Source organism: Hylobates moloch, unplaced genomic scaffold (genome assembly GCF_009828535.3).
Source record: "Hylobates moloch isolate HMO894 unplaced genomic scaffold, HMol_V3 SCAFFOLD_12, whole genome shotgun sequence".
Classification (NCBI taxonomy): domain Eukaryota; kingdom Metazoa; phylum Chordata; class Mammalia; order Primates; family Hylobatidae; genus Hylobates; species Hylobates moloch.
This window is the reverse complement of record NW_026652287.1, coordinates 11,523,103-11,537,446: the sequence shown is the minus strand read 5'-3', so window position 1 is coordinate 11,537,446 and position 14,344 is coordinate 11,523,103. Positions and strand designations below refer to the sequence as shown.

Sequence of the window (14,344 nt, the reverse complement as noted above, 5' to 3'; positions counted from 1 at the left end):
TCCCAAAGTGCTGGGATTACAGGCATGAGCCACCGCGCCCAGCCTGTATTTATTTTTTTTGAGACAGGATCTCACTCTGTCGCCCCAGGCTGGAGTGCAGTGGTGCAATCTCAGCTCACTGCAACCTCCGCCTCCTGGGTTCAAGCGATTCTCCTGCCTCAGCCTCCCAAGTAGCTGCGATTACAGGCACCCACCACCATGCCCAGCTAATTTTTGTGTTTTTAGTAGAGATGGGGTTTCACCATGTTGCAAAGGCTGGTCTTGAAACCCTGACCTCAGGAGATCTGCCCACCTCAGCCTCCCAAAGTGCTGGGATTACAGGTGTGACACACACTCGGCCTTTGATATTTTTACTTTTTAATAGAGGCCTCACATTTTTAGTTTGCACTGGATTCCATGAGTTGCATAGCTGGTCCTGGTCAGGCGTGATGACATCAAGCTTTTATGTTGGTATCTGTGGGGTCACCTGACCCCATTTCTTCAACCTTCTGCTGAGGCAGAGTAGCTAAGGCCACTTCTTAAATTGAAAGGCTCTTACTTTAAATACATTAATCAAAAATGACATCAGATGAAAAAATATACTTGAAAGAATAAAAAAGGAACTGATAATAGTTATCTCCTAAGAGGAAGTAGTACTTTTTTTCTTTTTCTTGAGATGGAGTTAAGCTCTTGTCACCCAGGCTGGAGTGCAATGGCGTGATCTCGGCTTACTGCAAACTCTGCATCCTAGGTTCAAGTGATTCTCCTGCCTCAGCCTCCTGAGTAGTTGGGACTACAGGCGCCCGCCACCACACCCAGCTAATTTTTTTATTTTTAGTAGAGACGGGTTTCACCACGTTAGACAGGCTGGTCTCAAACTCCTAACCTCAGGTGATCCACCCGTCTTGGCCTCCCAAAGCGCTGGGATTACAGGCGGAAGAATTACTTTTTACTACATAGCCTTTAATATTACTCAATGTTTACCATCTCTATATATAACCTTTCAAATGAATTTAAGGAAAGATTTTCAACCAACATACCAATTAGTCTCTATCTCTCCGCCAAGTCTCTTGTTTCCAGAGCAGCTGTCTTTGGCCAGCAAATGTACCGTAATGGATACAACTGTTTTACACTGCTTCAAAGAGCCCTGAAGAGAAATTACAGAAAGTTTTTCTGATGGGAAATTTAACAGAGAAAGAACCAATAACAGGAGCTGCAAAATTTAGTTGGTTCCCTGTTGCTTTATTAAGACTATTTGGGACGGGCACGGTGGCTCAGGCCTGTAATTCCAGCACTTTGGGAGGCCGAGGCAGGTGAATCACCTGAGGTCAGGAGTTTGAGACCAACTTGGTCAACATGGTGAAACCCCATCTCTACTAAAAATACAAAAATTAGCCAGGCGTGGTGGTGCATGCCTGTAGTCTCAGCTACTCGGGAGGCTGAGGCAGGAGACTCCCTTGACCCAGGTGGATGTTGCAGTGAGTGAAGATCACACCACTGCACTCCAGCCTGGGCAACAGAGCAAGGCTCCATCTAAAAAAAAAAAAACAAAAAAAAAAAAAAAAAAAAAAAACAACTATTTGGATATAGCTGCTGCTTTGGACTTGAAACAATGGCATTTTACTGTGAACACTCAAGGATAAGAAATTCATGAATAGAAAAAGCAATTAACTGGCTCCTGCTTACTTGCAGGGTTAAGAAATGTAAACTATAATACATTGTATATTTGGTGATAGCATCTCACACCTCTGAGCTTTGGACCCTTTTTTTTTTTTTTTTTTGAGACAGTCTTGCTCTGTCGCCAGGCTGGAGTGCAGTGGCGCGATCTCGGCTCACTGCAACTTCCACCTCCCAGGTTCAAGCGATGCTCCTGCCCCAGCCTCCCGAGTAGCTGGGATTACAGGCGGTGCACCACTGTGCCCAGCTAATTTTTGTATTTTTTTTTTTAGTAGAGACAGGGTTTCACCATGTTGGCCAGGCTGGTCTCCATCTCCTGACCTCGTGATCTGCCCGCCTCGGCCTCCCAAACTGCTGGGATTACAGGCGTGAGCCACCGCGGCTGGCCCCCTTAATTTATAATCACCTTACTCATGATGAATTCCTGGACTTAATTTATCATCATCCCTCATTTATAGAGTTAAATATAGAAAAAAACAAAAAACAAAAAAAAAAAACGTGCCCATGCAGAATATGTAAGAAAGCCAACACCTAGAAAGGGACTGAAAAATGCTCCTGGTCATTGGTCCAAAAACCATGAAAAAATCTTTTCCTTCTTAATCTCCAGCCGGGGGCCAACAAGTACTCGTGAGCAGCCACGGGAACCACAAGCGCTGGTTCAGTCCAACAAGGCAGGGAGGCCTCAGAAGAAAGTCCAAGCCTCATCCCGACCTGCACTGGCCACCCTGGAGAGATCCACCAATTCCAGGAAGAGCTCTTGTCTGAGAATAGGAGCTAAATGAATTTACATAATGATGGAGTGTATACAATTTCTAATCAAGATATTGGCAATTTTGCCCAGAGAGAACATAATCTGAGATGCCTGCACTAACTTGTTAGGAAAATACCCACTTATTAACAAAAAGTTGGTGTCCTTTGCTACCAAAAGGGAAGAAAAGGGGAATAAAACAAATACGTAGTTACTAGCAACAAAATAAGACAAACTAATCAGAATGCTGTTTATTGACAAGATAGGGTGTCACAAATACATCATTTATAGGGAGAGAGGGGACATGAACAAGTCCAAAATCTTATACTCTGCACAGCAGCCCAGCAGGGATGTCCTCTCTAGAGATGGTTTATCAAGGGTACCCCGTGAGAGGGCAGCTCCTGATGCAGCTGCCGGAAGAGCATCGCACACCGGTTCCTCTCCTGGGTCTTCCCCAGGGTATGGTAGAGTCTGGCCTGGAAGTAAACGACGTCCCTGATTCGCTCTTTGCAGTCAACCTTTGCAAAATAGTTCTTGGCTTCATTGAGGTTCTCAATGGCGGCCTCCAGAGCTGATGGAAAGGGGAAAATAACACACACATTTAACTCAACACTTCACATATAGTTTTCAAAACTTGGTATTTAGTTTTATTTGTTCAACAAGTACCAGAAGATTCTTTTATATTCTCCATTCTTTGAGAGAGAAAAAACAAACCACTAGGGTGAGGTTTTCAAAAAGGTCTTTAAGACTGGGTGCAGTGGCTCATGCCTGTAATCCCAGCACTTTGGGAGGCCGAGGCGGGTGGATCACCTGAGGTCAGGAGTTCGACACCAGCCTGGCCAACATGGTGAAACCTCATCTCTACTAAAAATACAAAAATTAGCCAGGTGTGGTGGTGGGCACCTGTAATCCCAGCTACTTGGGAGGCTGAGGCAGGAGAGTCACTTGAACCCGGGAGGCAGAGGTTGCGGTGAGCCGAGATTATGCCACTGCACTCCAGCCTGGGCGACAGAGTGAGACGCTATCTCAAAAAAAAAAAAAAAAAAAAGGCCGGGCGCAGTGGCTCACACCTATAATCCCAGCACTTTGGGAGGCTGAGGTGGGCAGATCACAAGGTCAGGAGTTCAAGATCAGCCTGACCAACATGGAGAAAGCCCTACTAAAAATACAAAAATTAGCCAGTCATGGTGGTGCGCGCCTGTATATATTCAGGAGGCTGAGGCAGGAGAATTGCTTGAACCCGGAAGGAGGAGGTTGCAGTAAGCCGAGATCGCGCCACCGCACTCCAGCCTGACCTACAGAGTGACACTTTATCTAAAAAAAAAAAAAAAAAAAAGGTCTTTAACTGCCGACTTCTAGCCTGGTACTTGGCTCTATAAGGTTAAAATAACCATTCACTTGTCCTCAATCTTTCTGCCAATCATGCATGTGAAAGCACTTTAAATGCTGCATGAAATTTTAATATATATTTGTGAACACTCAGAACTTAAATGCTGTCCCAAATTTAATGTCTTTTCTTCTTCTGGGTCCTAAACTTTCAGTGCTTTCTGGAATAGCATTGCCTAACAGTCTTCGTACAGCTTCCTACCTTCTGCTTTCTTCGGCTGATCATAGGAGGCTGCTGAAGCCACCTGGCACTTGGCCACTAAGAACATGGCACGACCTTTGTCCAGGATAGCCCCATCAGCCAAGATGGGCTCGATGGCCATGTGGAGAAGACTTAAGGCCTGTTCTGGGATTCCAAGAATGAGCTGAAAAAGAAACATCATGGCATTGTACATACCCAAACCCACTGCCCTTCACCAGGAAGGGTTTCGTTTCTGGCAGTTCTCTCCTGAATGGCTATCTCTGGCTTACCTTCTACCTGACATGTACTACATTAAAACAGGAACCACATTCCTAGAAAACACATGTGACAATCTGATTTCAGACTATGACAAATATAGCAGGGGGTGGTTATTCACACTATGGAAAGGTTCCTGTCTTTACAAAAAGATCCAGCATTAATATCCTTTAGCTTGGTGATTCTGAGGGATTGAACTAGGTGGGAGAAAGGTAACAATTCAGAAAATAACTCAAAAGAATAGAGCAAAAGAAACAAGAGATTCCGGTTGGTGTTAGTATGTTAAAAAAAAAGAGAGAGACAGAGAGAGAATTAAAATGGTACACTAGAGCTGGGCACAGTGGCTCATGCCTATAATCCCAACACTTTGGGAGCATGAGGCAGGAAGATCACTTGAGGCCATGAGTTCAAGACCAGCCTGGGCAACACAGCAAGACCCTGTCTCAAAAAACAAATTTAAAACAATTAGCTGGGCATGGTTGCACGTGCCTGTAGTCCCAGTTACTCAGGAGGCTGAGACAGGAGAATCACTTGAGCCCAGGAGGTCAAGGTTGCAGTGAGCCACAATCGTGCCACTGCACTCCAGCCTGGGCAACAGAGCAAGACCTTGTCTCAAAATAAAATAAAACTAGAAAACATCTACTTAACACACAAGAAAGCAGTAATGGAGGAACTGAGGGACAAAAAAGATATGACATATAGAAAACAAGGCAGGCGCAGTGGCTCATGTCTGTAATCCCAGCACTTTGGGAGGTGCAGGCGGGCAGATCACTTGAGATCAGGGGTTCGAGACCAGCCTGGCCAACGTGGTGAAACCCTGTCTTTACTAAAAATATGAAAATTAGCCAGGCATAGTGGCATGCACCTGTAATCTCAGCTACCTGGATGGCTGAGACAGGAGGTAATGGATGCAGTGAGCAGAGATCACACCACTGCACTCCAGCCTGGGTGACAGAGACAGACTCCATCTCAAAAAAAAAAAAAATCAAATTAGAAGTAATGACATTAAATGTAAGTGAGTTAAACTCTCTAATTAAAAGGCAGAAATTGTCAGAATAAACTTTTTAAAAAAGTGTCCACTGTATGCTGTCTATAAGAGACTCACTTTAGATTAAAAGACACAAATCGTATTTTAAAAATTAGTCAGGCATGATGGTGCTCTCCTGTAGTCCGAGCTACTTGGGAGACTGAGGTGGGAGGATCCCATCAGCCCAGGAGTTCAAGGTTACAGTGAGCTATGATTGCAGCACTGCACTCCAGCCTGGACGACTGAGTGAGACTCTGTCTCTAAAAAAATAAAATAAAGACACAAATAAGCTGAAAGTAAAAGGATAGAAAAATACTCCATGCAAACAATAACCAAAAGAAAGCTGGAGTGCCTATATGAGTATCATACAATATAGAGTTTAAGTTAAAAACCGTTACAAGAGACAAGGAAAAAGGAGGACATTATATACTCATGAAACAGTCGATTCATCAAGATACAACAATTATAAACAAACCAAACAACAGTGCTCCAAAGCATATGAAGCAAAAACTGACAGAATTGAAGGGAGAAATAGACAATTCAACAATAATAGGCCAGGCACAGTATCTCACGCCTGTAATCCCTGCACTTTGGGAAGCTGAGGCAGGTGGATCTCTTGAGACCAGGAGTTTGAGACCGGCCTGGGTAACATGGCAAAATACAAAAAATCAGCTGGTTATGGTAAGGCACACCTGTAATCCCAGATGCTCAGAAGAGTGAGGTGGGAGGATCACTTGAGCTCGGGCAGTTGAGGGTGCAGTGAGCCATGATTGTGCCATGGTATTCTAGCCTGGGCAACAGAGTGAGACTCAGTCTCAAACAAAATAAAACAAAAACCACAATAATAGTTGGGGAGCTCAATATCCCACCTTTCAATCACGGATAGCAAAATTAGAAGATCAGCAAGGAAAGAGAAGACTTGAATGACACTACAAATGAACTGGCCCTAACATATATATATAAAGCATGCCACCCAATGATACATCAGAATACAAATTATTCTCAAGTGCATATGGAACATTTTCCAGGACAGACTGTGTTGGGCCACAAAATAACACTCAATAATTTTAAGAAGAATGAAATCATACAAAGAATCTCCTCTGATCACATGAAATCAAAAATCAGTAACAGAAGGAAACTAGAAAATTCACAAATATGTGGAAATTAACATACTCTTAAATAACCAATGTGTCAAAGAATAAATCACAAGAGAAATTAGAAATGCAATGAGGTGTATAAAAATACCACAGACTGGCTGGGCGCGGTGGCTCATGCCTGTAATCCTAGCACTCTGGGAGGCCAAGGCGGGTGGATCACCTGAGGGCAGGAGTTCGAGACCAGCCTGGCCAACAGGATGAAAGCCCATCTCTACTAAAAATACAAATATTACCCGGGTAGCCAGCCAGAGCGGCTCACACCTGTAATCCCAGCACTTTGGGAGGCCGAGGCAGGCAGATCACGAGGTCAGGAGATTGAGACCATCCTAACACGATGAAACCCCATCTCTACTAAAAATACAAAAAAAAAAAAAAAATTAGCCCGGTGTGGTGGCACATGCCTGTAGTTCCAGCTACTCAGGAGGCTGAGGCAGAAGAATCGCTTGAGCCCAGGAGGCAGAGGATGCAGTGAGCTGAGATCGCGCCACCGCACTCCAGCCTAGGTGACAGAGCGAGACTCCGTCTCAAAAAAAAATTACCCTAGTGTGGTGGTGTGCGTCTGTAATCCCAGCTACTTGGGAGGCTGAGGTAGGAGAACTGCTTGAACTCAGGAGGCGGAGGTTGCAGCGAGCCAAGATTGTGCCACTGCACTCCAACGTGGGTGACAGAGCAAGCCTCTGTCTCAAAAAAAAAAAAAAAAAAATACACAGACTCTCATTTATGAAATTTGTGGGATAAAGTACAAATTTATGAAATATAGTTCTCAAGGAAATTTATAACTATAAAGGCCTACATTACAAAAGAAGGAAGATCTCAAATCAATAAGCAAATCTTCCACCTTAAGAAACTAGAAAAAGAGGCTGGGCGTGGTGGTTCACGCCTGTAATCCTAGCACTTTGGGAGGCTGAGGCGGGTGAATCACCTGAGGTCAGGAGTTCGAGGCCAGCCTGGCCAACATGGCGAAACCCCATCTCTATTAAAATTACAAAAATCAGCCAGGCATGGTAGCATGCGCCTGCAATCCCAGCTACAAGGGAGGCTGAGGTAGAATTGCTTGAACCTGGGAGGTGGAGGTTGCAGAGAGCTAAGATTGCACCATTGCACTCCAGTCTCGGTGACAAGAGCTAAACTCCATCTCAAAAAAAAAAAAAAAAAGAAAGAAACTAGAAAATGAAAAGCAAACTAGACCTAAAGCTAACTAATAGAACCAAGGAAAAAATAAGGATTAAAGTGGAGATAAACAAAATGGAGACTAAGAGAATAACACAGAGAATCAATAAAACCAAAAGTTGGTTCTTTGAAGAGATCAATAAAATTGATAAACTGTTAGACTGACCAAGAAAAAAAAGAGAGAAGACTCAAATGACTGAAGTCAGGGATGACAGTGGGGACTTTACCAACAACCTTACAAAAGTAAAATGGATTATACAAGAATACGTAAAGTGAACAAATTCCTAGAAAGACCAAACTACTAAAATTGACTCAAGAAACAGGAAATCTGAATAGACCTGTAACAACTAAAGAGACTGAATTAGTAACCAAAAAAACTTCCAACAAAGAAAAGCCCAGGGCCAGACTGCTTCACTGGTGAATTTTACCAAACTTTTAAAGAATTAACACCAATCCTTCTCAAATTCTTCCCAAAAAAGGAGAGGAGAGAATACTTTCTAACTCATTTTGTGGGGCCACTATTACCCTAATACTAAAGCCAAAGAAAGATATCACAAGAAAACTACAGATCAACATCCTTTATGAATACAGATGCAAAAATTCTCAACAAAATACTTGCAAACCAAATCCAACAGCACGTTAAAAGGCACGTACACTATGACCATGTGAAATTTATTCCAGGAATGCAAGGTAGTTCAATACACAAATATATAAATAAAATGAAAGAAAAAATCGGGGCTGGGTGCAGTGGCTCACGCCTGTAATCCCAATACCTTGCGAGGCAGAGGTGGGTGGATCACGAGGCCAGGAGTTCGAGACCAGCCTGGCCAACATGGCAAAATCCTGTCTCTACTAAAATACAAAAATTAGCCGGGTGTGGTGGTGCACACCTGTGATCCCAGCTACTTGGGAGGCTGAGGCACAAGAACTGCTTGAATCTGGGAGACAGAAGTTGCAGTGAGCCAAGACTGCACCACTGTACTCCAGCCTGGGCAACAGTGACACCTTGTCTCAAAAACAAACAAACAAAAACCCATATGATCAAATCAATCAATGCAGAAAAAATATTTGACAAAATCCAATAACTTTTCATGAAAAAAACACTAAATAAACTAGGAACAGAGGGAACTTCCTCAACCTCTATAAAAAACCCACAGTTAGCATGATATTTGATGATGAAAGACTGAAAGCTTTCCCCCTACAGGAACAAAATAAGGACATACACTTTTTTTTTTTTTTTTTGAGAGGGAGTCTCGCTGTTGCCCAACCGGTAGTGCAGTGGCATGATCTCGGTTCACTGCAACCTCCACCTCCTGGGTTCAAGTGATTCTCAGTCCTCAGCCTACCTAGTAGCTGGGATTACAGGTATGAACCACCACTACCCTCAGCTAATTTTTCTATTTTTAGTAGAGACGGGGTTTCACCATGTTGTCCAGGCTGGTCTCGAACTCCTGGCCTTAACTAATCTGCCTCGGCCTCAAAAAGTGCTGGGATTACAGGTGTGAGATACCGAGCCAAGACACACATTTTTGCCACATTTATTCATCATGTATTGGAAGTTTTACTCAAAGCATTTAAGCAAGAAAAAGAAATGCAGGGCATCTAAGTGGGAATGGACGAGGCAAAACTGTCTCTATTTGCAGATGACATGATCTTATACATACAAAACCATAAAAAAACCCCAAAACGTGTTACAGGTAATAAGTTTGGCAAAGTTACAGGATATAAGATCAATATAAGCTAGCAATGAGCAATCCAAAAACAAATGTTTAAAAAAATTTCATTTAAATTACCATCAAAAAGAATAAAATACTTAGAAATAAATTTAACCAAGGAAGTGAAAGACTTATATACAGAAAGCTACAAAACATTGTTGAAGTAAGTTAAAGATCCAAATAAAAGGAAAGACATCCTGTGTTCATGGGTTGGAAGAGAATAGCATTAAGATGGCAATGTTCTCCAAACTGACCTACAGATTCAAATACAAGCCCTATCAAAATTACAACTACCGCCGGGCACAGTGGCTCACGCTTGTAATCCCAGCACTTTGGGAGGCCGAGGCGGGCGGATCACGAGGTCAGGAGATCGAGACCACGGTGAAACCCCGTCTCTACTAAAAGTACAAAAAAATTAGCCGGGCGTGGTGGCGGGCGCCTGTAGTCCCAGCTACGCGGAGAGGCTGAGGCAGGAGAATGGTGTGAACCTGGGAGGAGGAGCTTGCAGCGAGCCAAGATCACACCACTGCACTCCAGCCTGGGTGAGAGAGCGAGACTCCGTCTCAAAAAAAAAAAAAATCAAAATTACAACTACCGTTTTTGCAGAAATGAAATAGCTAATTCTAAAATCAACATATAATTGCAAGGGATGCTGAATAGCCAAAACAATCCTGAAAAAGAACAAAGAAGACTCCCACTTCCTGATTACAAAACTTACTACAAAGCTATAGTAATCAAAACAATGTGGTACTGGCATAAGGGTAACATATAGATCAAGGGCATAGAATTGAGAGTCCAAAAATAAACCTACATATCTACGATCAATTGCTTTCTTTTTTTCTTTGATCAACTGGTTTTTAACAGGGGTGCCAAAACCACTAAATGGGGAAAGAGGAGTCTTCAACAAATGGTGCTAGAATAACCTATATCTGCATGCAGAAGAATAAGAGTGGAGCCCTATCTCATAGTATATACAAAAATTAACTCAAAATTATTCAGACTTAAACATAAGCATTAAAACTATAATACTGTGAGAAGAAAACATAGAAGAAAATCTTCATGACATTAGATTTGTCAATATCTTAGATATGATACCAAAAACACAAGCAACAAAAGAAAAATAAATTGGACTTCATAAAAAGTTTAAACTTTTGTATATCAAAAGATACTATCAAGAAAGTGAAAAGACCAAACACAGAACAGGAGAAAATATTTGTAAATTATATATCTGATAAGGGTCTAGTATCCACAATATATAAACAATTTTTACAAGTGAATATCAAAAAGATAAACAACTCAGTTAAAAAACAGGTAAAGGATCTGAATAGATGTTTCTCCAAAGAACATATGCAAATGGCCAATAAGCACATGAAAAGATACTCAACATCATTAGTCATTAGAGAAATGCATATCAAAATCACTATGAGACACCACTTCATACCCACTAGGAAGGATATAATAATAAAAAATGGAAAATAACAAGGGTTGGCAAGATTGTGGAGAAATTGGAATCCTCATACATTGCAGGTGGAAACAAAATGGTGCAGCCACTGTGGCATTTCCTTAAGAAGTTAAACACAAAATTATCATGTCTCAGCAATTCCATTCACAGGCATCAAATGAAAACAGGTAGTCAAGGCTGGGCACGGTGGCTCATGCCTGTAATCCCAGCACTTTGGGAGGCCGAGACGGGCGGATCACGAGGTCAGGAGATCGAGACCATCCTGGCTAACACAGTGAAACCCCATCTCTACTAAAAATACAAAAAATTAGCTGGGCGTGGTGACGGGCGCCTGTAGTCCCAGCTACTCGGAGAGGCTGAGGCAGGAGAATGGCGTGAACCCGGGAGGCGGAGCTTGCAGTGAGCCGAGATTGCACCACTGCACTCCAGCCTGGGTGACAGAGCTAGACTCCGTCTCAAAAAAAAAAAAAAAAAAAGAAAACAGGTATTCAAACAAAAACTGTACAGAAATGTAAAGAGCCGCTATTCATAATAGCCAAAAGGTGGAAACGACTCAAATGTCCATCAGCTGATGAATGGATAAGCAAAATGTGATCTAACCATACAGTGAAATATTCTTCAGCCATGAAAAAGAATGAAGCACTGATACCTATTGCTACATGGATAAAACCTGAAAACATCAAGCTAAGTAAAATAAGCCAATCAAAAAAGGCCACATTTATATGAGTCCAATTATGCAAACTGTTCAGAATAGGCAAACTCATAGAGATAGAAACCGGTGAGAGGTTACCAGAGGCTGGGGGAAGGGAGGACTGGGGAAGGACTGCTTAATGGGTACAGTTTCCTTTTTTGTGTAATGAAAATAGTCTGAAATTAGACAGCAGTAATGGTTGCACAATGTTGTCAATATTCTCAAAACCCCTGAAATGTACACTTTAAAATGGTTAAAGTGGTAAATCTTGTGTTATGTACTTTTTTTTTTTTTTTTGAGATGGAGTCTCGCTCTGTTGCCCAGGCTGGGAGTACGGTGGCACGATCCCGGCTCACTGCAACCTCTGCCTCCCAGGGTCAAGCGATTCTCCTGCCTCAGCCTCCCGAGTGGCTGGGATTACAGGCATGCACCATCATGCCTGGCTAATTTTTGTATTTTTAATAGCGATGGGGTTTCACCATGCTGGCCAGGCTGGTCTCGAACTCCTGACTTTGTGATCTGCCCACCTCAGCTTCCCAAAGTGCTAGGATTACAGGCATGAGCCACCACGCCTGGCCATGTACATTTTATCTCAAGAAAAAAAAAAAAAGAATCACTAAGGAAGGTGGTAAGAAACAGATCCCTTAGCTCCACCCCTAGAGATTCTGACTCCGCAGGTCTGAGGCAAGGCCTCAGGTACGAAGATATTTTTTTAAATCTCCACAATAATTCTAATGTACAGCCAGTGTGGACAACCTCCGCTTTAATTAATAAATTCTTCCAGTGAGTTTGACCTTCACTCATTCATTGATTAATATTTATTGAAAGCCTTCTATGTGTAGGGCCTATAAGGTACCAGGGAATATAGATGAAAATGAAGAGTCAATTCCTTCGTGGCCTTTACTGGGGGAAAAAGAAAACAAACATAAAATACAATTTGATTTCCAAAAGCTTTCAGTGAACATCTGTGTTCCTCATTTCTTTATTCACATCCCCTTGTTGCTAAATCAAGCATCACTCTGTGTCAGCTAATCATTAATATGATGCAGGTGTTCTCACTGAAGAGGCGAGTCCTCCTTACTGAATACACAGCTCAGGAAAGCCAGTGCCACTGGAAGGTGTCAGTTTGTCACCAGGTTCACACCTCCACAGGCTTCCTTGGAGGGCTTGCACATGAAGACTACCTTTCCAGACTTCAATATGAACAAATGAAAACTCATTATTATCCTTTCAATACTCAAACGTAGTCACAGACTCACCAGCTCTTGAGCACAAATATGTGCTATAAAAACAGAGTCGGCTTACCTGCGCAAAAGCCAAGTTCAGCACTGTTTCAGAGGCCAAGTACTGTAACCGGTACTCCTTGGAGAGGGCCAGAGCCTGCAGGAGCATGGGCAGCGCGATGGTAGGGGAGGAAGATCGCCAGTACAGCTCTGCCACGGACAGTAGGACACTGACCGTAAAGAGGAAAACACAGGATGAGAAGATCCACCACCACATCTCCGTGAGATGCACAAGAGACCCCTTACCTGATCACCATTTCTGTGTTCTTCAGTTTCTGACAATGAACCAACAATTTTTGTAAAAGCTTATGTGCCTCTGACATTTGGTTCTGAGCTTGTAATACAACCGCTTTCCTGAAACAGAATCAAAATGAACACAAGTGTTTTAACTAGTCACTTTGAGGGTAAGAATCTCAATTTATTCAACTGCGCTATAAACCTCCCAAGGGAAAAAACTGTGCCTGATTTAATTTTTGTTGAAAGAGGCTGAGCACGGTGGCTCACACCTGTAATCCTAGCACTTTGAGAGGCCGAGGTGGGCGAATCACAAGGTTAGGAGCTCGAGACAAGCCTGGCCAACATGGTGAAACCCTGCCTCTACTAAAAATACAAAAAATTAGCTGGGCGTAGTGGCAGGCGCCTGTAATCCCAGCTACTCGGAAGGCTGAGGCAGGAGAATCACTTGAACCCAGGAGGCAGAGATTGCAGTGAGCTGAGATCGTGCCACTGCACTCCAGCCTGGGCGACAGAGTGAGACTATGCCACAAAAAAAAAAATTTTTTTGTTGTCGAAAGAATAAATTGTATGTGTGTATGAATGTGTGTGTGAGCATGTATGTGAGCATGCTGTGTATACACACACACACACACGCATGCAGGAAAAATTCTGGAATTATAGATAACAGCATGTTAATGATTATCTCTGGGAGATACTTATTTTCTTCATTTTGCTTATCTGTATTTTCTTTTTTTTTTTTTTGGAGATGGAGTCTCACTCTGTTGCCTGGGCTGGAGGCAATGGTGCGATCTTGGCTCACTGCAACCTCCGCCTCATGGGTTCAAGCAATTCTCCTCCCTCAGCCTCCCAAGTAGCTGGGATTACAGGCACCCACCACCACGCCGGCTAATTTTTTGTACTTTTAGTAGAGAGAGGGTTTCACCATGTTGGCCAGGCTGGTCTCAAACTCCTGACTTCAAGTGATGTGCCCGCCTCAGCCTCCCAAAGTGCTTGGATTACAGGTGTGAGCCACCACGTCCAGCTGCTTACCTGTATTTTCTTATTCCCAGTAATAAATAGGAAAAAAAGTTTTTTTCTAAGCTAAAATAAATTAATGCACATATAGAACAAAAACAAAACCATTTAACAATTATTTTATTCTGGGGTTAGAGTTTTCAAGGTTTCTTACCGATAAACACCCTCTATGCTATTGAGAGCTGTGATTCCTGTAACAAGTGAATCAGCCAAATGATATTTGCCATCATTCATTGCTCTGTCAAACTGTATTTTCTGATCACATAGCATCCATAACTAGTAAGAAAAAAACACAATTAAGTACAAAATGGCAAATGTTCATCTTACTTAATGGGTATATG

At 42.6% G+C, this 14,344-nt stretch overlaps 1 protein-coding gene across 3 annotated transcripts in view; it reads right to left on the bottom strand.

The window, feature by feature from the left end:
* Window positions 1–2,640: 2,640 nt before the first annotated feature.
* The window catches only part of ANAPC5 (anaphase promoting complex subunit 5), a 45,633-nt gene continuing 33,929 nt past the window's right edge, over window positions 2,641–14,344 (bottom strand). For 2 of the 3 annotated variants that reach the window (XM_032168483.2, XM_032168484.2), the window contains exons 13-17: window positions 14,158–14,279; window positions 12,999–13,106; window positions 12,775–12,922; window positions 3,993–4,155; window positions 2,641–2,975 (exon numbers count right to left, since the gene is read on the bottom strand). In XM_032168483.2, the coding sequence (XP_032024374.1) occupies window positions 2,764–2,975; window positions 3,993–4,155; window positions 12,775–12,922; window positions 12,999–13,106; window positions 14,158–14,279 (753 nt within the window). In that variant the 3' untranslated portion in view covers window positions 2,641–2,763. Of the gene's footprint in view, window positions 2,976–3,992; window positions 4,156–5,966; window positions 6,065–12,774; window positions 12,923–12,998; window positions 13,107–14,157; window positions 14,280–14,344 lie in introns of those variants that run through there. The other variant, XM_058425102.1, reaches the window with a different exon arrangement.